The sequence below is a fragment of the Pectinophora gossypiella genome, chromosome 15 (assembly GCF_024362695.1).
Source record: "Pectinophora gossypiella chromosome 15, ilPecGoss1.1, whole genome shotgun sequence".
Classification (NCBI taxonomy): domain Eukaryota; kingdom Metazoa; phylum Arthropoda; class Insecta; order Lepidoptera; family Gelechiidae; genus Pectinophora; species Pectinophora gossypiella.
In genome coordinates this window covers 8,622,900-8,646,115 of record NC_065418.1, presented here as the reverse complement: position 1 = coordinate 8,646,115, position 23,216 = coordinate 8,622,900, and the positions used below count along the sequence as shown (strand labels likewise).

Genomic DNA, 23,216 nt, shown 5'->3' with positions numbered 1-23,216 from the left:
CTACATGTATTAGGGCCCTATCTCAGGATACCCTGTCCACTGCATATTTAAAAAAAAAATATTATAAGTATATAAAAAAATATCATTAATAGATATTTGCCAAAGCCACGATAATCCAAACATCATAGTTGATCGTTGCTACCTGGTTGCGCATGGTCCTGCGCATATAACTTTTCAGATGCTGTTATAAAAAAACTAAGTTTTGCAGACCGCTGGCTCTTATACTCGTAATACATACCCATCTTGATCTTAGCCAATATAGTACAATGATCACAACAATAGATTCAATGACCGCGAGCGTCGTCGATACAATAAACAGAATGCGAATTTCCCTTTCGAGTGGGCGTCAACATCACCCATCTCAATAGCCTTTACGTACATTATCCGTAAGGAAGTTGCGCTAAAGTATAGCCTTAGAATGATGAGAGCCATTAAAAAGGCCCTTTACACCTCCAGACGTCCTAAGACTATAACAGAAAGTGAGAGTAGTTTAGAATACTTTACCAAAGAAATTGCCATTTTCAATGGGTATTATAATCGATATCCTTCGCATCCAAACATGTTAGGAACGCTCAATTTTCAAAATCGAGAGATTTTCAAAATCTTAAACACAAGTTTAACTGTCGAATAATTGTATTGTCCCAATTCGTGACGGAGAAAGTTCAATTAACAATAACACCGGTATAAATGATCAGTTCATGCAAGTTGGAGGTTAATCTTGCATCTGGGAACCATATAGTTGGTACTGAGAGTGATCTATTGATTTTAAAGAATCGGATAGTGTGAAGTTACTTCAGAACAATATCGCTGTCCCTGCGGGGAAAATACGAGCTTTGTGGCTGTAAACAAACACTGCTTCACAAACGTTGTGAATTGTTTTAAATTTTCAATTAATTTGCCGTTTGGCGAAAAAAAAACTGCAGTCGTTTGCTTTGAAAAGAAAATCATTCAACTTCAAAAACAATAAAGGCATCTCCACGCAAATTCCTTGAAGATACGTGTAACGGATAAATAACCACTTCCGATTTCACTAAACAATTTGTTGTTGACGATAACATCTTTGTTAGCAGAAGCAATGGTCAGTGCGTGGACAGTTTGAGAGGCGCTTGATTGCAGCAGTGTGCAGTGTGCGAGTGCAGCGCAATGCGCCCGCGCACCCACACCGGTGCATCGCCACGCTCCGCTACCCCCGTATATAAACCTACCTCAGACTAGCCTTGAACTTCATTTCGCCACAGCTCCGTCGACAAACCACCCCTAAGTAACTTCAGCCACGTTAGGCCCTGTAACCGCGGGCGGTAGTGAACCAGTGAATAATGGTGTGTTCGAAATAGCTACAGAACTGTGTTGGTGCTAAACTGAAACGTTAAGATGAAGGCCGTACTGCAAACGGTGAGTTGGATAATTGTTTATGATATCTGTTTCAATAATGCTTTAAAAATAAATGCAAGTAAGTAAACCATTAGATAAAAATCAAATAAGTTTTACGTTATGCGTAAAAAGTAACCAACTTTAAGCTGATTGTCAGTTAGAATTGTATTAACTCGTCTAAATGTATTAAAATTGTTTCTAAATAATTAATCAAATCAGTTATCTAAAGATTAAATTAGCTGTTATAGTGAGTGCGCTCATTAATTAAAACAAATTAAGATGCATGCACGAAATATATCTCCAGACGACTAAACGTAAGTAATGAAGATATGTAGAGAGATAGATGTAATATTAAACTTTAATTAATTAAAAAAAAAAGAGATATCAGAGAGTACCATTTTATTTTATAGGACAAAGTTTACTAACTATAACTAATAGTCTGGAGTTCTTACATCATTTCTAAAGCAAATTGGTTATCACGTGAGAGCCTTCAGCGCTCCCCATTTGTCCGGCCAAGTAGTTAATGCCATCTGCGGCAAATTTACAATATGTCACGTCAAAAAAAAAAAGTAAATTGGTGAATAGAGTAACGACTACATTACTCCGCATTCTCGTGTATCTTTTGGAGCTTTTATACTTACTGTTAAGGCTACTTTATTGTTGTCAATCGTTGATTTGCATACACTAAAAACAAAAAAAAACATACATAAAGTCACGGCGGCAGCTAGAGCTCAGTGGAGCCCAAAGTCATCAATAAGATAACCCGTAGTCATTTCGATATTTGTTCTACGGCAGATCTGGTGAACTGCATTGTAACAGTCACTAGATTGCTTATAATTTCGGCACTTGCAGCCACACTAGGGTTGTACAATACAATTATTGTAAGTACATATACTTTTTTTGCACGAGAATAAACGGAAATATTTACAAAATACTCTTAACTAGGTATATGACAAATGGCGGCCTTATCGCTTATAGCCTTAGCTTCTCTCCATTTTTTCTTTTTTCTTCTTCTCCTCTTCTCTCCTTTCTTTTTTCTTTAAGCTGTTTTTGCTAAGCTTTTTTTATAGTTCTTAAAGAACAACAAATATTTTTTTTAACGTGACGTATTGTAGACTAAGTACCTATAGACAAATAGCCGCCGACCTCCGGGATGGAGATGGCACTTGAAAAAGAAGATTGTAGATTTTCTGCAAATGGCATTAACTACTTGGCCGGACAAATGGGGAGCGCTGAGGGCTCTCACCCGGTACAAAATTTAAGATAACTTTAAGCACGCCTGAGCGTGCCCAGTTTCGTGCGATCCTCGGCTCAGGGCTTCGTCTGAGAGGATAATATATGAAAGAATTATATTTGCTGCAAATGACATTAACTACTTGGCCGGAAATAGAAAAAGTAATAAGCTGTACATAATATAGCATTTTGTATAGTTACACTTTGTATACATTTATTCCAAGCTTACGAAACCAAGCAATATTATGAAACTTAATTATCGGAAGCAGTATACAAACACGGTAGAGTGTGAGTAAATTAGATGATATCGCACATTGCAACAAAGGAAGGAAGTGTATGAACAATACACTATCCGGGTACTTAGCTTATAAAATGCCTAATATAATAATGTAGTACTACCGGTCTTCGTGTCTAGGATGATACTATGTTGGCGACAATATGGTTACTAGATGACTAGACACGAAAATGCACGATATGAAACTGATGAAATAAATAGAGTTAAGTCAAATAAGAGGAGCAATTGTACACAAAATATTACTCCGTATCGGCAGTTTTTTTTTGTTTTAATTTGCCAGTTCCAAAAACTAGCTTTATCTCCTTCTTGTAATTATCGTAATTACGGTCACGAGCATTAATAATATGTATACACTTTGGTACCATGTCGCATTAACTTTTTTGACAAATTGAACTGTAAGTCTCACTAAATGTCAAATATGTTAGTGCGACAGAGTCCTAAAGTGGGTACATTATATTGCTCATGACTGTACAAGACACCACTATTTTTAAAACGACCAAACTAAATTAAAATTAAGTTTTGTTCGCCAGCTCCTTTTCTGTGTTTGTCTCTCTGACTAGCCCAAATGGGAATATATTCTTGAGTTTGTTTTATGTGTGTGCGTGTTTTATTAAATTTTGTCTCCACTTTTGATGACAGGTCGATTGATGCCCATAATTAATATATTATTTTATCAAACTTTCTAGCTGAGCAAAGAATGAGGAGTTATTTAAAATACCTATAATAATAATAAAATCGTTTATTAATAACCTCTACAAACATATACAGGTAGGCAGCGGGCGTTAATAATTATCTACTATATTATTATTTTATTAATAGGAATCATAATTATTATATGCTTGACAATTAATGCCAAAGTTGTAAACATGCACAAAGCATAAAAGCAAGTAAGTAAATTGCTTTGAAAGTGTGCTAAAATAAAACTATTCACAATTTTACATTTATAATTGTTGATGGTTCACATGTATCGCACGTTCAGACTGTTAAAAAAAGCGCGAATTTTTTACTAAAATTAGCTGCAAGTTTTTCATACGATCGCCGTTTGAATTATGCCGTTTATCATAGTAAACAATTATCGTAATTATCTAAATCATCTTTCAACACATTCAATTTCATACTGGATTCCCCTATCGAATGGATTGCGATAGGTACTTGGTGTTTTCTAATTTCAAATTTATGATTAGCCGTGTTTGAATAACTAGCTTTTATTTTTATTTATGGCAACACAGTTGCGCCACCAACAAAAATGTATGCAGTTGTATTCGGGTACCTTACCTGGTTGCGCAACCAATTTGTTGCCGGCAACCGAATCAAAATAAGTATGCATTCGTTCTTTTTCTTTTTATTGCATTAACTACTTAGTCGGATAAATGGGGAGCGCTGAGGGTTCTCACCCAGTACAGGCCTGAGGATGCCGAGTTTGTCTAGGCGATAAGCGCTGAATGAGGGAAAACGTCGACTACGCGACGGGGTCGGTATCGACAATGCATTCCTTTAACGCCCATTTATTTAATCTAATCTAATCTATCCTACCAGATCCCACAGCAGGGCAAAGGCCTCCCCTTCCTCTTTCCATTTTTCGGGGTCCTGTGCGTACTCCTGCCAGGCTCTCCGACAAGCGTCCAAGTCGTCACACTATCTCTTTCGAGGCCCATTTATACTTGTAATAAACGTTTATCACGTCGCATGTCACTGTGCGATCTGATCCATCATTGCCCACCGTCACACTGTCGAGGTGTGAATGATTTATCAAATGAACCGCTGTAATAGATAACTGAAATGCAACGAGCGATGCAATAGCCGTGCAAATAATACCTGCGTAATCGTGTAAGTACTCGAATGATGGATAGTATTCTATGGCCAATGGTCGTAACGGCAATTTATCACTATACTGTCATTACCGACCCCTTATTACGGGTAATGAGGAATTACTCCTCGGCGTAATAGGGGAAACGTGACTTTATCATCCGGGGTTGCATCAGTTCAAGATACCCGGTTCATATAGTTTATTATAAAGTTTCTCCAGCGCTTCCGGTAGGAAATGGGTTTATGCGTGTGTAGTACTATAAAGATTAAACCAGTTATAGATATGGTCTAGCATTTAGATACCGTTTGTTACACGGGTTTCTCATTTCAGAGGTTTCTGTCTTTCCTTTTTTCTTTTTATTATGTGTGTGTTCCGGCCAAGTAGTTAATGCTATCTACGGCAAATCTACTATAAGTCACGTCAAAAAAGAGTGTATGTGTGTGAAATAAAGTATTATTTGACTTAATATGAAAAGTTTTGAACTAAGCTTTAGATTTCACTTTAAATTGTAGTAAAATAAAAAGTATAAGGTAAACATGCCTATACGTATAATGTTTACTAGTAAGTTTCAGAGCTATTTAAACTAAATATGGTTTTGAAATAAAAGTTTTTTTGAATAGAATAAGGCACTCACAGAGTCTCTCATTATTTAAGAGCTACGCTCTTGTCGGTGGAGTTATCGCCATTCCTTTCTTCTCTCCGCCAAATCCTTCACCTCCTGATACGACACGACCTGCATCTTCTCTTTTATTTGTTTCATAAATGTTCTTATACGTCTACCCCTCCTTATCTTTCTTTATTGTTTCCTTCACAAACACACACACAAAGTAACAATCATACAAATATTGTTGATGACTTACGGGTATGTACTTTATTGTACTCAAGCAACTAAAAAGCTTAACGTAGGTACCCTATACGACGCAAGAACTCATCTTAGGTACTCTTTCGAACAATCAGATGCTTCTAGCCTGCAATGTCTTTACCAAAACAGTCTCACAAAGATATTAGTCGTAAAACACTTCCACTATCCCGCAGAGGAGCAGCCCCCTCCGGTTGATTGAAGGGAGGCCTGTGGCCAGCAGTGGGACGTATATAGGCTGTTTATGTTATGTTAGTAACCGCGCTATCCCCGTGTGTTTTTTTCCGACATCTTTGTAAGTGATTCACATAATATTTGATAACATTTCCGGTCGACCTTCTGCCCTACTTTAGTGACATGTTGGTTTCATCGCCTACTTTCCTTGAGATGGTATCATATAGTTACGTGAACATCCATTTATTTAGGCATTATGAGATGTCGCCCGCCCCTCTCTCAAACCGCATCGTGAATAACAGTTACATCACAGTGTGACACTTTAACGAATTTTCCCCATAAATAGGTAATCGAGTTGTTTATCACGTTGGCCGAACAGAAGGCTCGGTGAGTGGGTAGTTAGTTAACCTTGCGATGGATGTACCTCTGGCTACCCCAATTGGGATATAGTCGTGATCTTATGTTATGTTATGTGTTGAGTTGTTTGTGACAAGTTATATTTTCTTAATTTTATTTGGGATATAATCAAAGTTTTTACCTAAAACAGTCCTAAACAGGCATAGGGCCTACTATTAAGCATAGGACTTCTCTTATTCAAGCGCGCCCTTCGTTTGCTCGTGAACAAAACATTCTTTACAGCTGAATTTTATTTTCATAATTTATTTATTGTGTCATTGGCAATATATAACGGAATATTTCCTATGAAGCCTCGTTTCAATTTATTAATATTTTATAAATAAAGGCGGCTGCGGATTTGCATGTCTTTCATCGCAAATAATGAAATCTGTGGACAACGGACTCTTTATTTGTTTCGCCTTGAAGAAACTTTGCGAAACTTTTTTAAATAAAGAATTCACCAAGATATAGCAAAAATATAAATTAAGTTTATAAGTATAGTCACGCCAAAAAAAATATTTACAACAGCAAAGATTTTGTAAAAACATATTTCATTCCTTGTGCCCAATTTAAGTATTCAAAACAAAATGCCCGAAGTTCCGCCCTGCCCGTTCTATGAGTGTTAAATTGGCTGCCAATTTGTGTGCTTTTCGAAATAAGAAGCTTGAAAAATTGTTAGTACTTCACTAATATGTTACGGTTAACTAGCACCTTCCAAGTCACTTGATAAATTCTCATCGCCAAGCCCAAATTGAGGATGTTCGTCTCCCAAAAATATCTGAATATTTTTCTTACAAAAATAAATATATCTTTAAATATAGCAAGTTTAGGATCCGCAAAGTTTGAGCGAAATTTAGAAAGGTTCAAAACGAAAGTTATTCATGTTAATGGTTCCATAACAAAATGTTGATCGAACTTCATCATTCGCTATGGTCGTTATAATACTATAAATAAATGTAGTTATTATTTTGACCCTGGATTTGGTGAATATACGTATATTTTATAACTTCACTTCGCATTGTATGTTCTCACAATAAAATTTTCATCGGTGATATATGTGTTATACTTTTACTGTGTAACTTTGAGAAGCTCTGTTTTGACTCTATATTTTGCTATTAATTTTAACGTTGTTTATATTAAGTGTTCGGTATTGTGTATTTGAAATATTTATTCGTTTGATTATTACTTTTACTTAGGCTGATCTCTTGTCACTATAATATTAAAGTTCATCATTCTCCATCATAGGATTTCGTATCAACAGTAGTCTTTGATTACTTGTTTATGTATTTGTTACTTTTGTTACTGTTATTTATGTTTGCTCGTAGAAAACTCAAGAGATACGACTTAAGCTGAATTTGTTTTCTATTTTCATAACGGTATCTAATTTGCGTACAATAAGCAATAATAGGTTGATAGAAAAATATTTCACTGTCTTTACGTGTAGTTACATTAGCATAATGCTACAAAAGATTATTCATTCCTTCTAATTGCAAGAAAAACATGACAATACACTTTCAACATTACGTTGCATCAGTTACAATAATTTCCCACAGACAGGTTTATAGAGAAAAGCTTCTGTAATCATTCAAGGTACTATCAGCTTATTGAATACGTCGTCGGCGTCGTTATGTTTGTAATAATATATAGTTACGTTGTATTACTCTGTATGATTCATGTACAAGATACCAGTCAGTTACGCGGAGTTAGAACATTTTGTTAATTAGCAGTAGCAATCAGAAGGGGTTGAAACTCAATTGAAATTGACCAGCGGTTTCTCGATTAGTTCTTTCCCATCATCAATCTGTCCGCATCATACCAATGCTGGGTGTTGACCTCCTCCATTTTGCACCACCCTTTCCAGTCCTGTGCTAATCTCATCCACAGTTTCTTGTATTTTTTATTATTATTTGCTTTCTTTTTTTTTAATCTAAATACTAATATCAACTTGAAATTTTCAATTTAGTAAAACTGTTTAAACAGTTTGTCTGAAGGAATGAGTCTCTAGTAGTAATATGCATATCTAATAGTAATATTTATAGTACAAAAATTAACTAAATTACCAATGAGTAACAAGAATTAGCTAGGACACGAATCTAAAAGGTACTTACCGTTTTTTTTAATTTGCTTATTATTATCACTTTATTGCTTTTTATTATAAATAAGTACTAATCAATTTACGATCACCACAACATGTAACTGCGTTTTCAAAGAAGTAGAAATATTACGTTAAGTATACATTTTACAATAAAAATAAGATTGCTGATTTGATTTCTGAAATTTCTGATTGGCTCCACGAGACTATACTGTTACCTCACGATGTTAATTATTAGTAAGAACAAATTATGCTCGGCCTTTCACCCTTCCGGAAGCAAGTTAAGCTATTCTAATTAAACAATACTTACTACTGTAATGTGGCCAGTTGGAAATTATTAGGAACTGAACATCGTGAGGTGACGTAGGCCCCAAGTATAGTCTCGTAGATCCAATCAGAGAATTCAGAACGCAACTACACCTCATTGGCTCCGTCGTCTCCGTAATAATATATAGTTACATTGTGTTCCTTATTAGACGAGAAGGATTTATAGCATTCAGAGATAATTATTTCGTTTGAATTGGAAACTTATTTATTTACCTTTAGGCCTGTTGTCTTTAACTTATTGCTTGGTGAGAGCTCTTATCGCTTCCTATTGTTCAGTCAAGTTGTGAATACCGTCTGACGGATTGACGAACAGGCAGACTTCGTAGGCGTATTTTACAGACCCCTGGGAACTGTAAAAAGGCATGATACCACCATTTTTATGACATCCAGAATGGAATAATGTTACTGGGGCTTTAGCCAAGTTGCACGTTAAGCCGTTGGTCCCGGTTACTATTTATTGATGTAAGTAAGTAATCGTTACAAGAGCCATGTCAGGAGTCTTTGGCTAAGTCAAAACCCTGACACCACGGTTGATGAAGTTGGTATTCGTCCTCACAACCCACACGATTTGAAGAAGAAGCCAAGTCGCGAATGATTACGACAATCGATAGTGATAATAAAATACGTAAAATAAAAATATTTTATTTGCATTAACAATGTTATACATTTGGAATTAGTAGCTAAAGTTTCCTTTTAAGTATAACAATGTCTGTGCCAGGAGACTCTGCTCCTTTATAGCAGAGTTTATACAAATAAAAGAAAGAAAAAAAGACACTAAGTATTATAATATTATAACTATTTTCTGCAGGAGTAGTAGTGTGAGAGCTTATACATGCGCCTGAGTGTGGTAGCCCTACGACATTGTCTTGGGATCAGAGGTTGCTCTTGGTTGATAGTGATAGTGATAAAAATAATACACTTACATCAATGTGTGAGTGTATATGGGATTGATGTATCACCTTTGTCACTTACCCATCTGTACAATATTTAGGTACAATGACAAAAAACTACCTATAATTTCATAAGGGACCATTATAAAACTATTAAATTAAGAATGTTATTCGATGTCGTCGGTACTAAGCTTGGCTGCAAGGCAAACGACTCATGTTGCAATTTTCCATCTTTATTTATCACCTGCTTCTGAAATTAACTCGTGAGAAGATTTCATTTTAGTTGCAGTCAAATAAATATTTAGGTTATTAACTAGTCTATGTTTTACGAATACCACGTCATCATTAATTACAATTCTACACACCAGAATATAAATATAACTATGTCCAATTATCAATTCAAGACCTTATGCGTCATATATTATATTCAATTATAATAATTGGTATTTTTTATAACAATTGTCGGAAAACCCACATTACAAAATCTAAAACTACCAAACAATATGTTTTCATTACTCCTAGTGTAATTATGAGCTCTGATATTACTTATAATAAATATTATGCAACAACACGTAACCTTACCTGACATTCAGACGCAAAGCTCACGGCCCACACACTTCCTAGACGCGCAATAGGTTTCCCTTTCTGCGCCCGCGCCGTTCCCACGTTCACCTAGGAAGCCATCTCGTTGGGTGGTGCCTATCCGTAGTAACTTACGTTAAAAGCGACAGTGCTACGCTAACTACTTTCCCCGGGTGAAACGCGTGACCGGTAAAGGGCAGAGAAACGACGAGCGCCTGCACATCCTACCCAGTCGCAGTCACCCTTGACACGCGAGATTCTATCGAACAGGTTCCGTTGAGTTTCCTTAAGCGGAATAATGGATCTCTAATATTTCATATAGCCATAGGTATTATAACTGTTAGTTAACCATTACGTGGACTTGTACAAGTAGACCTTATTATGCAAGGAGAAAATCTAAAGCAAGTTATATCTAGTAGATATTAATTCATTAATGTAAATTGAAAAGCTATAGCTACTGATGTTTCACTTATGGTATTCCTTCCAAACGCATCTGTTTATCAAAACTTTGCCGTTGAGTAAATTAAAGTACTTACTTATTAATAAACATATTTCAAAGCTTGACAAAATAAAAATATAAGCATTTTGTAAAAAAGAAAAAAATGCCTGAATATGATACCAAATGACTTGTGTTCAAAAACTGTTGAAAGTGATGAAATAATGAGTGGCTTTCTAGTAACTCTAGTAACTTAACACTGTAAGGAATACAATTTTAGTTTCCACAAAAATTGAAAGTGCTGCAGCAATTATCATAAGAAAGTATACACTACACTAGGCGAGTTTATTTACAAGCGTACTTATATTAATATTCAACTAGTCGTATCACTGCTTGACATTGTTGATGTTTAACCTGACCCTAAGGTCTAAAGGTGACGCCAACATTATTATATACGTCGTTGAATCAACGTCCACTCGATCGTAAGAAAAGCTTGATTTATGGCAGATATAACCTTACATATTTGTCTCGCAAATGAAGACAAATGGGCAAATAATAGTTTTCTTGTGAGATAAATTATTGCATGTCTCACTGAGGAAATTATAATATTCATTTAGTAGTGTTAGGTTTTTGCATCCATTTACGTTTATACTAGTTATCAGCTACTAATTATGTGAGCCGTTATAAAGTCGCTTTCCGTGTTTGTAGATAAATATGTAGAATTGCAGTCATAGCCAGGTAATATATTATATTATGTATATAATTACGGCGATGCACCATACGCCCATAAATGTTTTTTAAATTGTCTCCTATCTATTTCTTTAAATATTTTTGTCCATTTGGAGAGAGCGAATATACTTACCTACTATAATCAATTAAATATACCTACTAGGTGCCGTTGCCTTTTCGTTTTGTCGTCCTCTTAAACAGTATATTTATCATTTTTACCATCTAAAGGTATGGATTACGTTCATGCTACGCATTAAATACACAAAGATTAATACCTAATAAATATATTTTATGCGAATGTCGCTGAATCTTTCTACCACCTTCAAGGATGACAGCTGTTTTGATGAGTTTGTTGTTTTTGAAACTGTCAGTTTATTAATAGACGTATTAATTCTGTTTTGTAACCGCCGTTCTCAACCAAGCTTACGCAAGTTTGGACGGGTGACATTTGCATTAATCTTCCTTCGCACCACCATGTTGCATAGCTCCAGAGTTCAGCCTTGTCCTTTAGAAAGTATTGAAAATTGGAAGACTCTATTATTCAGATCACCCTTACCGATACACGAACCACAATGCGTGGAGTACGGAAAACATCCTTTCCCTGAAAGCGTTATATATTTTGTACCTGTCAAAAATCCGGATTAGGATGATAAACGCATCGACAATTCCTAATCCTATTACCAGTACTGAGCTGGTAATTTTCGCAGATCCGATAACCTCTGCCGTAAACGTTCTTCAGTTACCTACTGCAACTCGGCAATCATAGACTAGGATACCCTCCGGCTATAAGTACGACGATACGATCTGCGTAGGCTTACTCGTAATGGAGAAAGAATGATAGGCTGAGTTTAGAGGCTTTCTTAGAAGAGATATTATACATCACATCAGTGTGGGGGTTTAACGATGATATTAATAATATTTGTAACAATACATGTATAAATAAATATAATAAAATAATAGTGACTTGAGTACAAAAATATGGTCCGTACCTTACAGCCACGAAGTAAAAATAAGCGAACAGAAAAAAGAACACGATTGAAAATGGAATTAAAATTGCCGGGTTATCTTCTTATCCAGGAGTCATAAAATAAAATGTATTCGGAAATTGAAATTACTTTCCAAAATCATAAATCCACCCATCGGAACTCTTCCTTATTCATAAGGAAACTAAGCATTACGTAACAGGTGTGCACATTAAGGTAATGTCTGTTATTATACCTGCATTACAGGGTGATGAGGTGGGTTTTACTCCTCTCGCGACCTGTAACCTCGCCGCCATTTCTCCTCATAATAGTATGCTAGGATTAGGTATGCTATAGTACGATAATGCTCACGAATTGAAAGCTCGAAGCTCTAACCCCTGACCTTGCCATTGTTCACGATTTCCTCACTGATCATTACGTACGATCCAACCATCACGTTTCTCAGGACATTGATCTGCATTACAGTGGCTCATCATGCGAAATGACTCGGTTTTCGACTTCGGATTGCGTAGCCTTGCCTTTATTGATACGTTTTACTTACAATAGATATTTATATTATCGATTGTATGCGTAATAATGTGACGTGATTGGGAAAAGTATTTTTTTTACTCGGATGGCATTTACTTCTTATTCACCTTGAAGGAAAAGAGATTAACAAGCTTTTTTTTTGACGTGACTTATTGTAGATTTGCCGCAGATGGCATTAACTACTTGGCCGGACAAATGGGGAGCGCTGAAGGCTCTCACCCGGTACAACGTTTAAGACAACAGGCCTGAGGGTGCCCAGTTGGGCGCGAACCTCGGGTCAGGGCGTCGTCTGAGAGGAAAAATATTTGAAAGAATTAATCGACCCTAGTGGGTCGATAGCGATAAGCGCTGAATGAGGGAAATCGTTGACCACGCCGGCGGGGTCGGTATCGGGGTCCTGAAGTGTTTGGTGTCGCGAGCTGATTGGCTGCCTCTATGGCTAGAGTAATCGGGTCCTCGGGATCAGGTTAACAAGCAATCATTACATTAGAGTAGGTTATGGGTATAAACTTTGGTGTTCGATTTTTAATTGATTTTTCATTCCCTGTGGTTCAGTGATTGAGCGTTGGGCTTTTATGGTCCTGCGTTCAATTCCCATCGGTCACGATGAACAATTAACTACTTTGTGAGACTGTCCATGGTTTGTTCAGGACATTGCTGAAATCACATGATTGGAAAATAAGATGATTGCTTGTTTAAGAGGGCACGTTAAGCAGTCGATCCCGGCAATTCGTTACATGAGCTATGTCAGCTCTTGGCGGCTCAAGAATAACAATACCACCAGGGTTGATGAGATCAGTAATTGATCTCACAACCCACATGAGACTTATCTCGTTAATTAATATGTCGTCAATTATAATCACCAACATTTAAATTATATTTTTTTCCTAATACTGTATTGCTCTACAAATAAAGTTTCAATTATTGTAGCTACCTATTAGTTTAGTTCTAACTGTAACTAAAGACTAAGAATATTATAAACCACTCAAGTGAGAATCAATACATTACACCACTAGTTGAGCGTAATGAAGTGGTGAATGCAGTAGGAAAGCCATTCACGGATGAGGAGCCACACATCTTCACTATCGCCGCGAGATTCGTTGGACGGTGGCCACTTTGTAACATAAACACGCACCAACATTTACACCGTCCATCTCTTTGGCTCACATTGCTTTGTCACAAATAGAATCGTCCCCGCGACTTCTTTGTAAGAGGGCAATATATGCTAAATTAGCCAGTAGGTAAATGCATGTAATTTGTAAGTAATTGCAGAATATAAGCCTAGTGGTGCGCCGTGGTGCGTGCTACATTCCTAGCGGTCATCGCACCAACAACACTTTTCAATGTCTCTGTTATAAATGATCTTATCTCGGTCTGCTATAATCTGTACTATGACGTTACATTAACCATCGTATGATTATTTCTTTCTTATATACTTAGTTCATTATTTCATGTCTCATTATTTTATTCGCAATGCAATATACTTATGACTTTCTTTGCTGTGTAAAAAACGACACACTAAGTGTACAGAAGATTACAATTATTATCAGTGAAATACGTACAGATGCTTCAAGAATGTGTTTTTTAATGTTTCTACGTGTAAAAGCGTTACATACAACGTAGAAGAGTGACAAATGCGTTTACAAACATCTCTAGGAAACAATTCGTGACTTTTAGATTTACGAAGATAGGTGTAGCGGATACGTTGAAAGATGTGAAAGTATAGTTAATGAAGTAAACTCAACAGAATCGTTTAAGGGAACTAGCTGCGCGATGCGTCACACCTACCGTGCGGACGGGTTTGACCCTTGCCACGAGACGTACTTGAAAGTGAAACCTCGATTGCGAACTTAACACTATGCAAAAGTAATTACCGATCTAACTCGTTATAGGGCGGGACGACTATTTCTCAGGCTACAATCTTGTAATTGACAACAACCGCATGTTTCGATTCATTGATTAGAAATTAAAAAGTCGTCAAGTCCTTCAAGTATTTCTAGGTACCAACTTCTTAAACAACTTTCCTTTCGTTTCAGATACGGATACTAGTCACAATAATACTCATCAAAGCCGTCCGCTGTCAGGATGGATTTAGCGATCGAGACCTCCTGCGTCTCCAGCAGATCGCCAACCAAGAAGGGCCCGTCGAGACCATCACCAGCTACAGTACCAATATCATACAGAGAGATCCGAGCAGTCAATCTATCAGTTCGGTGAGTGTACAGTACCATATGACAGATGATGCAGAAAAGAACGAGGAATATAATCGAGCAGATCGCGGGCGATCCCGAAAAGTGTACCGGATAAAAAATCCTTTTCAACGACAATTGGAAGACGAGGGAAGACAACAAGAAAGTCAACCTAGTCCTCAAGACAGCGACGGTGGGGCTAGTAACCAGTATGCGGCCATGCAGTATTCCTTACCGCCGGAAGATTTCCTGCGCCAAATGAGGGCAGAGAACCAGTACTACCAACAACAACAGCAGCCTCAGGTGTCAACTCAAGCTCCCAACTTGGGTTACACCGCCACACCGCAACCGCAATATCAATACTCGACTATAGCAGCGTCGGGTTACGAGAACAACCCACAACCTAATCAAATGCCACAACTTGAACCTAAAGTATCACAGGCACAAGATTATCGGTCAATTGCAAATTCATATCAATATAACAGCCCTAACTCCTACGTGGAAAGTGTTCAAAGTACTCCATCACCTGTTCCACCATACGTATCCACATCTAATAATCAGTATGTGGGTACACCAGCCAACACGTACGTGTCTAGTTCTTCTCCCATTTATCTTTCTAGTCCAGCAAACGTGCAATTTATTTCGTCGTCCATACCGTCGATGCCAGCTGGAACACCAGATTATAAGATAACATCCACTTTAGGAAATTCTTTAAACTATGATACAGCTGAATTAAATAAGAAAATGCAAATAGACCATTATGACAATTCAATTAACGGTATCAGGTATCCCAGTAATATTCAACAACAATACCAAAGTGAATATCCTTCATCGACTGCATTGCCGACGACGACCCCTTATCCCGATCCAGTTCGTGACTCGTGGCAAAATAATATTAATTCAAACCCATATCCTAAATCGATTCAAGAGTATCCACTATATCAGAGATACTCATACTATAAGAATCAACAAGAATCTAGACCCGAACAAGTTCAAGAAAATGTGAACAGTGACACCCATCGTATCGGAAACATGCCCGCAGCAAATAACGTTTATTTAAACTACGCACCTCCAGATTATCAAGTGTTATCGAATATAAGAACCCGAACAAGAGATACAGAACATGAAACAAGCCAACCAGAATATTACTCTCACGGTGAATATGGATGGAAACTAAGCGATAAAAAACCTTTAGTGAGTCAATCAGGTTATGCATCAGCAAATTATCCAAGGTATCAGCCCGTAAATTCGCAACCTGAAAGTGTAGCTGTTAGTCAAATGAGTTTCCATATGGATACAGGTAAAACACATAACTATGATCACATTTCTAAGTCTAGCCCCGACACTGTAGATGCTCAAGAATTTGCAAAAGCAGCTGCAAAAGCGCATGAAAATTTAAAACGACAACAATATTATAGTAGTGAATACGCATCAAGTTTTAATACTAATAATCCTCCCGTTAGTAGCACAGCTGGAAATAATTATTACAACAGTAACATCGAAAAACAAAGACCTAAAATTTATTCTGACTCATCAAGTACAAATCCTTATTATTATAACAATCCTCAACAAGATTTAATTACAGCGGCTCCATACTACTATGCTAATGCCAGAGAAAATGCCGGTGAGGAGAAACCAAAACAGCCGTTTGACCATGACAAAGCGTTAAAAAATATTGTCCCTATAGATGTTTCAAACGTTGTGCCAGAAAATCAACAAAAAGTCCCACAAGGTTTAGATAATAGCTACCGGTATACCCTCCAAAACTACAACAAAGATCAACTTGAACAAAACTTAAAACAAAATTTCAAGGCAATTACAGACTCTTTTTATCAAGACAAAAACGCCGTGTATGGAATAAATATCAAACCAAGACCCGAGGAAAATTCACCTGCAGAAGGCCTTCATAAAGTGTTAGAGCAAAATCCACAGTACTTTACTAAGCAATCTACTCAAGAACAATACTACGGTCAATCCCCTTACGATAACAAGCGGTACGTGGACAGTTCATCATCATCAGCAAATTACATATCACATCAATCAAGCGGTTACTCAGATAGCGTTCAATCCCCTGCTAATGTACAGCAACAAGGATTACAACGCCCTCAAAGCCAAGTGCCAACTGATATCGCTAGTATTTTAAAATTAAATGATATTCCATATAGATTAACACAAAATTTACCTCCAGAAACATTCCGATTAAATAATAACAACTATGAACCATCTGGTTTACCAACACCATTACCGATAAGACTAAATCAAGACGTTGGAAGCCATCAAATAGATGTGGCGTCTAGTATCCTCAATAAATTGATGTTAAACAAACAACCATCTGTTAATATAAATAGAGACATCGACCCTAACGTAATATCTACAATAAACGGATTTAAGGTAGCAAACCCATTTAATGTTGATCTTAGATTGGTCGCTGATATGTTAAAAGGTAGACAGGCAGTCGATGAAAGTCAAATGATAAACTTAAGAGAACAGTATAGTAAGCCCACACCACTAAAATTAGATATTTCACAGTTACATCAACTTCTACTAAAAAATGATAATAATATTAATCTGGGTTCGCTAGATGGTCTCAGTGGTTACAGTTCTCCATATATGGATGTTTATAACGGAAGGTTTCCTTATACAGGAGTGAAATATTCTCGTAGTCAAGAAGAGGAAGAAACTGTCATACCCATAGCGGATTCATCGAATACTCATCCAATTGGGGCTGTTATTGATGATGACACCGTAAATGTTCGAGAAATAAACGCGGCAGGAGAATTGACGGCACAGGATGATGATAGCGTTTCTGCTGTAGGTTTTGGAGAAGACAGACCAAAACATAGTTATGATCCGGAGCACAGGCCTGATAGACACAGGCGTCCAAATTCAATAATGCCAGGCCGTCCTTCGTTTCCACGAAAATATCCTAAAGGCAACGTGGGAGAACCTTATCCATTATTAAAACCTCCTCCGCAACACTTGTCTAAAAGTAGAAACCATCACAGTAAACCCGACAAATACGGCAGGAGACGTAGAGTAAGGAGACCAAAGTCCGTCCGGATTTTGAAAACAGAGCCGTTGTTTGAAGCAGATGCTGATGAGAATGAGGAAAGTGTTCCACTTTTACTAAGACCACCTCCTCAGATCGTTGAAGCGAAGTCTGATGTAATTGATAGTGAACCAAGTTCATCATAAAGCCTCTCTACCTAATTATACTATTTAAACACTTCGTCTTGTATTAAAATCTCCTATATATAGCAGTTATAGACGAGTTAAAGCTTGTCAGCCTCCCAATAATAATGTATCGTGTTTTGTAAGTACTTGTAATTCCGTCTATAAATAAGTCCTTTATGTTATTTAAAATTCTCGTCTACTATAATTTCAAATAGAAATCTTGATGTGCTAAATTGTTATGTTATTGTTAATTTTGTTGTTATTTGGCATTTATTAGATCGATTGAGAGTATAGTTTGGGTTCTGTACATAGTTTTAAAATGTTAGTTGTAAGACTACCATAATGTTGTTGTATGTTGTAAATATTTCGAGTTGTTAGTTCATTATAGTTATTATTCTGATGTATGTGATAAGTTATCGCTGATTTATGCTAAGGTGTTAAATTTTGTACCTTATTGTTTTTATTGTTACAAAAATAAAAGTATTGTAAACGTTTCTCTATAGTTTTCTTGCTTGTATGTTAATGATATAACCTCATTTGTGATTCACGTAATGCAGCCAATTTAATTGAAACACATTTTTTGATATTACAAATGTCTTATTTTTACTCTTTTAAATTCATTTTTCATCACCCGTGAAGTGTCTACAAGTCATGAAAAATGTGTAGAGATTTACTTGTCAGTTGTTTTTACGTAGATGTCGATGTTACATGCCTGTTTTGATAATTGCATCCAATGTTCAAGCACCGAAAAAAGATGACATCATATCACGTCAGATTGGATCTCTCTAGATTTTCTTCGATTTCACTCGAGCAATGCTAATGGTCGCTAACAAAGATGAATGCACCCAGATCAATGTTACGCAATTAACTGAATTCATTAGAAGCATTAACATAATTGTTAATTTACATGCAAGAGATATTTTTTTGTTGAGATTAAATTATTTCAGATTCGCTTATTATGGATTGATGCGTAACATACTTAACTGAATAAATGGCTCGTTTTAAATCTCAAAGAGTCAGTGACATCTAAGTGCAGTAATAACACTTAACATCGATGAAAAAAATACATACTAAAGCCCTTTGTTGTTAATATGCCATCATCTCTTTAACGTTCCCCCGTTTTTACAGGGTCCGCTTACCTAACCTGAATTTCTCAGGTCTGGTCTTGTATAGATGCGACAGATTGTCTGACCTTCCAACCCGGAAAGGAACACCAGCACAATATGAGAGGTTAGGTCATGTGACCTTCATATGTGAGGTACATACCTCTGAAACGCATTTCTCGGAAATTTGGGCTTAATCACGATGCGATATTTTCCCTCTCCGCTGAGCACGTGATAATTATTTATAATCCAAACATGCAAACATGAATACGAAAACGATTTCGATAATCGTTGGGTTAGGCCCGTGCTGGATTCGAACTAGCGACCTCAAAGTTCCGACCACTGTGACCAAGCGTCGCTTTTAATAAAACGATACATACATACATAAACTCACGCCCGTAATCCCTAATGGGGTGGGCAGAGCCACAAGTAATCAAAGACAACTTGCAGCCACTGTTGATACGAAGTCCAAAGATGGATATGATGAACCTTATGGTGATAAGGGATCAGCCTATCGCCCATAACATTAGTCCATCATGTTAGAGGACACAATCCCTCTGTCGGTTTTTACGACATGCCCGGGAAGAGAAGCAGCTGAACGTGTTCTATGTTTTTTATATGCTCCCAGAACAGCATAGAAGCCTTGAATTTAATTTTCATTTCACGAAATATTATTAAGTAGGTAGGTACGTATGTAAATATAATTAACCTAATCGTATTAAGTGCATCGAAAATAATACTCAATAGCCACGATTAAATAATATATAATAAGTATCTGAAATACCTAATTATTATGGTAGGTACTCAGTCAAAGTTAGCATAAAAATAAAAGTCCAAAATAAATAGATAAATCCTACCAAAATATACAATCATTGTTGTAACTATGGTTACAATGGCTATGTTCCCATTGATGTTTGACACGAAATAAATAATGATTGTAGTAGAACGTGTCATTAACAATGATCCAGTGGAACACATAGCGCGCGCGGCGTGCGTCGCGCTTTCTGCGCATGCGATCGTCTGGACATATTTTATGATCCAATCAAATTATGAAACGCTTTTCCCAACCTAAACGTCTGTCGCTCTATTGCGTGTGACGCAAAAGTACAGATCGTTAGGATTATAGCTAGTCTGATATGACGAATGAGACACGAATAGGTAAGTTATTCGATATTCAAATGCCAGTACCATTTCAGTGCCAGTAAAATAGTAAGATATTCTAAACACTTATAGCATAAAAATTACTCTACGGCATTTAAATATATAATATATGCTTTGTTGTAGTCTACTTATATATCAAATTTTGATGCCACAGTACATATATTGGCAGCTTATATGCTGCTGATGCAGTCTAAGATTATTTCCTCTGTCGATATGGAAAGTTCATAAATCTCATATTGTCGCGCGCAGTCTGTAACTAGTGCAAGTGTTAAGTGTATTAATAACCAATTACATATGCATAAGTGAGGTGGCCATGCAGAGCCATAAACAATCTGAAGATTATATTATGGTAGGTATGTTTTGGTTGATACCAAAAATGCTGGTACCTATCAACTGGAGCTTTATGCTTCATTGATTATGGGTTGAAATAATCAACCTTCTCTTTGGTTCAGGAAGCCTCAATAAATATTGACAGCTTTAGTACAAGTACCTTCTTATATTAGATATAAGGAACAGTGAACGTGTGATTTGGAAAGCTGGTGTATATGACTGAACTTTTGCGTGTATTTAGGTCATGTCTATGTAAATTGTATAAGTACTTTTTGTGACTGTTACTGATACTTGTATTCTCAGGTAAACAGAAACATGAATACAGTATCGGACTGGATAATGTACCAAGTAGTATCTAGTTACACCGATGAAGCTATACATCTAATAAGGTAGGTACCAGATGCGCGGCTACAAACAGAAGTGGTACTATAATGTCGCAAACTATTTTCTAACATTCGATTACCATATTTTATATTTAACTTAACTAAATCTTATTTTGAAATCATTATAATATTAGTGATGCGCCCATATTCTTAAGATTAAGTAACCGATCGAATTAATTCGGCCGCATGTTTCCGCTAGAAAAGGAGAGATGGATATGAAACCAGTTTCTCACTCTCGATCTCGACGGTGGGTGACCCGCGTTGGGGACCATGTCAATATAAATATGAAGACAACAGACGACACAACACAAACAAGCGTTGCTTGTGGTAGCGTAGACGACTTTAGACCAGTGGCCAGCGATTAGCTAATCGAAATGGCTACATTTGTAAGTATCAAGTGAAAAAAAAACAAACAACATGAATGAAAAACTAAAACATATGTAAATATAAAAAGTCAAAAATGAAAATTAACTATTCAAACATTTTCTTACAGAAAAAATTGGCGTTGTTAGCAATCCTATTGAGCAGCAGCAATGCAGGCCTTCTGCACGGACATCACGACCATATTGATCACCACGACCATGTGGAGCATCACGAGCACGTGGAGCACGTGGAGCATCACGGCGTGCCCGTGACCCACACGCATGCCCACGTAGACCACCACCTACCCGCGATCAGCCACAGCCACGTAGATCACCACCTACCCGCGCTCAGCCACAGCCACGTGGACCACCACCTACCCGCGCTCAGCCACAGCCACGTGGACCACCACTTGCCCGCTGCCCTTCCAGCCGCTCCTATTAGCCACGTCAGCGGTCCTAGCTACTCATCCGGCGGCCTCAGCGCACCAGCCTACTCATCCGGTCTCGGTGCTGGTACTTCCGGATTAGGCGCCTCCAGTTTCGCACCAAGCAGCTTCCCAGCTGGATCCCTCCCATCTGCCAGTTATTCCAGCGGCGGTTTGCTGGCCGGTAACACCCTCCCAGGAGCTGGATTACCAGGTGGTCTACCAGGCCCACTCGGTCGCCCCGCGGGTCAAGCTCCCATCCCCGGCCCTAAAAACCCCGTCATCGATGAAATTCACGGGCTTGCTAACAACCAAGGTGCTCCAACCCAGTACCGTGTCCGCGAGGAGCCTTACCAGGTGTTCCGTGAAGTGACTCATCGCGTGCCGCAGCCCTACCCGGTACCCCAGCCCTACCCCGTACGAGTGCCCGTCCCGCAGCCCTACCCCGTGCAAGTTCCCGTAGTGAGGAACGTGCCCGTGCCCGTCGTGCAAATACAGCGAGTGAATGTTGACAAGCCGGTCCCGTACCCAGTGGAGAAGATTGTCAGAGTCCCCGTAGAGAAGGTGGTCCAAGTGCCAGTTGAACACCCCGTGCCTGTTGAGAAGATCGTCGAAGTGCCCGTGATCAAGCACGTGAAGGTTCCCGTGCACGTGGTGAAGACCTACCCCGTGCCGGTGGTGAAGACCGTCCACCACAAGGTGGTGCAGCATCACGGCCACCACGGCCATGGCCACGGCTGGCACGGCTGGTAACCACACCGTCCCGCGACATCTCAGCAATCTCATCGCACTCCTAGTCCGGTCTATTGTAAATATCTTCACATCATAAGCTCATCGAGAGGCTGCAATCTAGGGTGATAACTAAGTCATTAAGTTAGGTCAATATATGTTTTTTCGTTTGTAAATATAGTAATAAATATATTGCTCTATTAAAACGAATATCCAAAGAAGTCCTACTTTTATTACTACAAATCCCTTTACACAAAAGTAATACATTATTGGAAATAAATGATTAAAAATAACCACTTCCTTAGTCATGAGCACGTCAAGGTATTTTGTGATTTTGATCCTTCTGGAATAGATAATAATATCGTCACACACTTCACTTCTTTATTATGTACCTACTTTCCAAAAAAAAAAGTGATTTTTGTATCTTAATTATGAAACCTAGATTTTACAACATTATAACCGTTAGTTTCATTTAAATTTTCTTCGATACCTATCCTACTTCCATGTTGGATTATAAGGATTCCATGGTCTTTGTCTACTCCTACGAAATACAGACGAAAAATAAATTATGTTCAGTGAACCAAATATAAAGTAGGTGTAATACAAATAATAATATATTAATACTATTAATAGAACTGAACCTAATTTAAATTAAGAG

The 23,216-nt window shown here is 37.6% G+C and overlaps 2 protein-coding genes across 2 annotated transcripts; both read left to right on the top strand.

Moving 5' to 3' along the window:
- Window positions 1–1,371: 1,371 nt before the first annotated feature.
- On the top strand, window positions 1,372–18,387 carry LOC126373468 (uncharacterized). The gene is made up of 3 exons (XM_050019627.1): window positions 1,372–1,392; window positions 9,039–9,063; window positions 14,752–18,387. The coding sequence occupies exons 1-3, from the start codon at window positions 1,372–1,374 to the stop codon at window positions 18,084–18,086; spliced, it is 3,381 nt and encodes a 1,126-aa protein (XP_049875584.1). The 3' UTR covers window positions 18,087–18,387.
- Window positions 18,388–21,416: 3,029 nt separating this feature from the next.
- On the top strand, window positions 21,417–22,644 carry LOC126372973 (tetra-peptide repeat homeobox protein 1-like). The gene is made up of 3 exons (XM_050018907.1): window positions 21,417–21,428; window positions 21,536–21,601; window positions 21,902–22,644. Exons 1-3 carry the CDS (start codon window positions 21,417–21,419, stop codon window positions 22,580–22,582), a joined length of 759 nt encoding a protein of 252 aa, XP_049874864.1. The 3' UTR covers window positions 22,583–22,644.
- The last annotated feature ends 572 nt before the right edge of the window (window positions 22,645–23,216 follow it).

What these genes read in the sequence shown, in the direction of transcription:
- LOC126372973 (XM_050018907.1), top strand. An exon ending in GCCTTCTGCACGGACATCAC is followed by an intron (nt 21,602 to 21,901) that starts GACCATATTGAT and finishes CCAGCCTACTCA; the next exon opens with TCCGGTCTCGGTGCTGGTAC.
- LOC126373468 (XM_050019627.1), top strand. Translation starts at nt 1,372, where the DNA reads ATGAAGGCCGTACTGCAAACG. An exon ending in TGAAGGCCGTACTGCAAACG is followed by an intron (nt 1,393 to 9,038) that starts GTGAGTTGGATA and finishes AATCGTTACAAG; the next exon opens with AGCCATGTCAGGAGTCTTTG. An exon ending in TGTCAGGAGTCTTTGGCTAA is followed by an intron (nt 9,064 to 14,751) that starts GTCAAAACCCTG and finishes TACGGATACTAG; the next exon opens with TCACAATAATACTCATCAAA.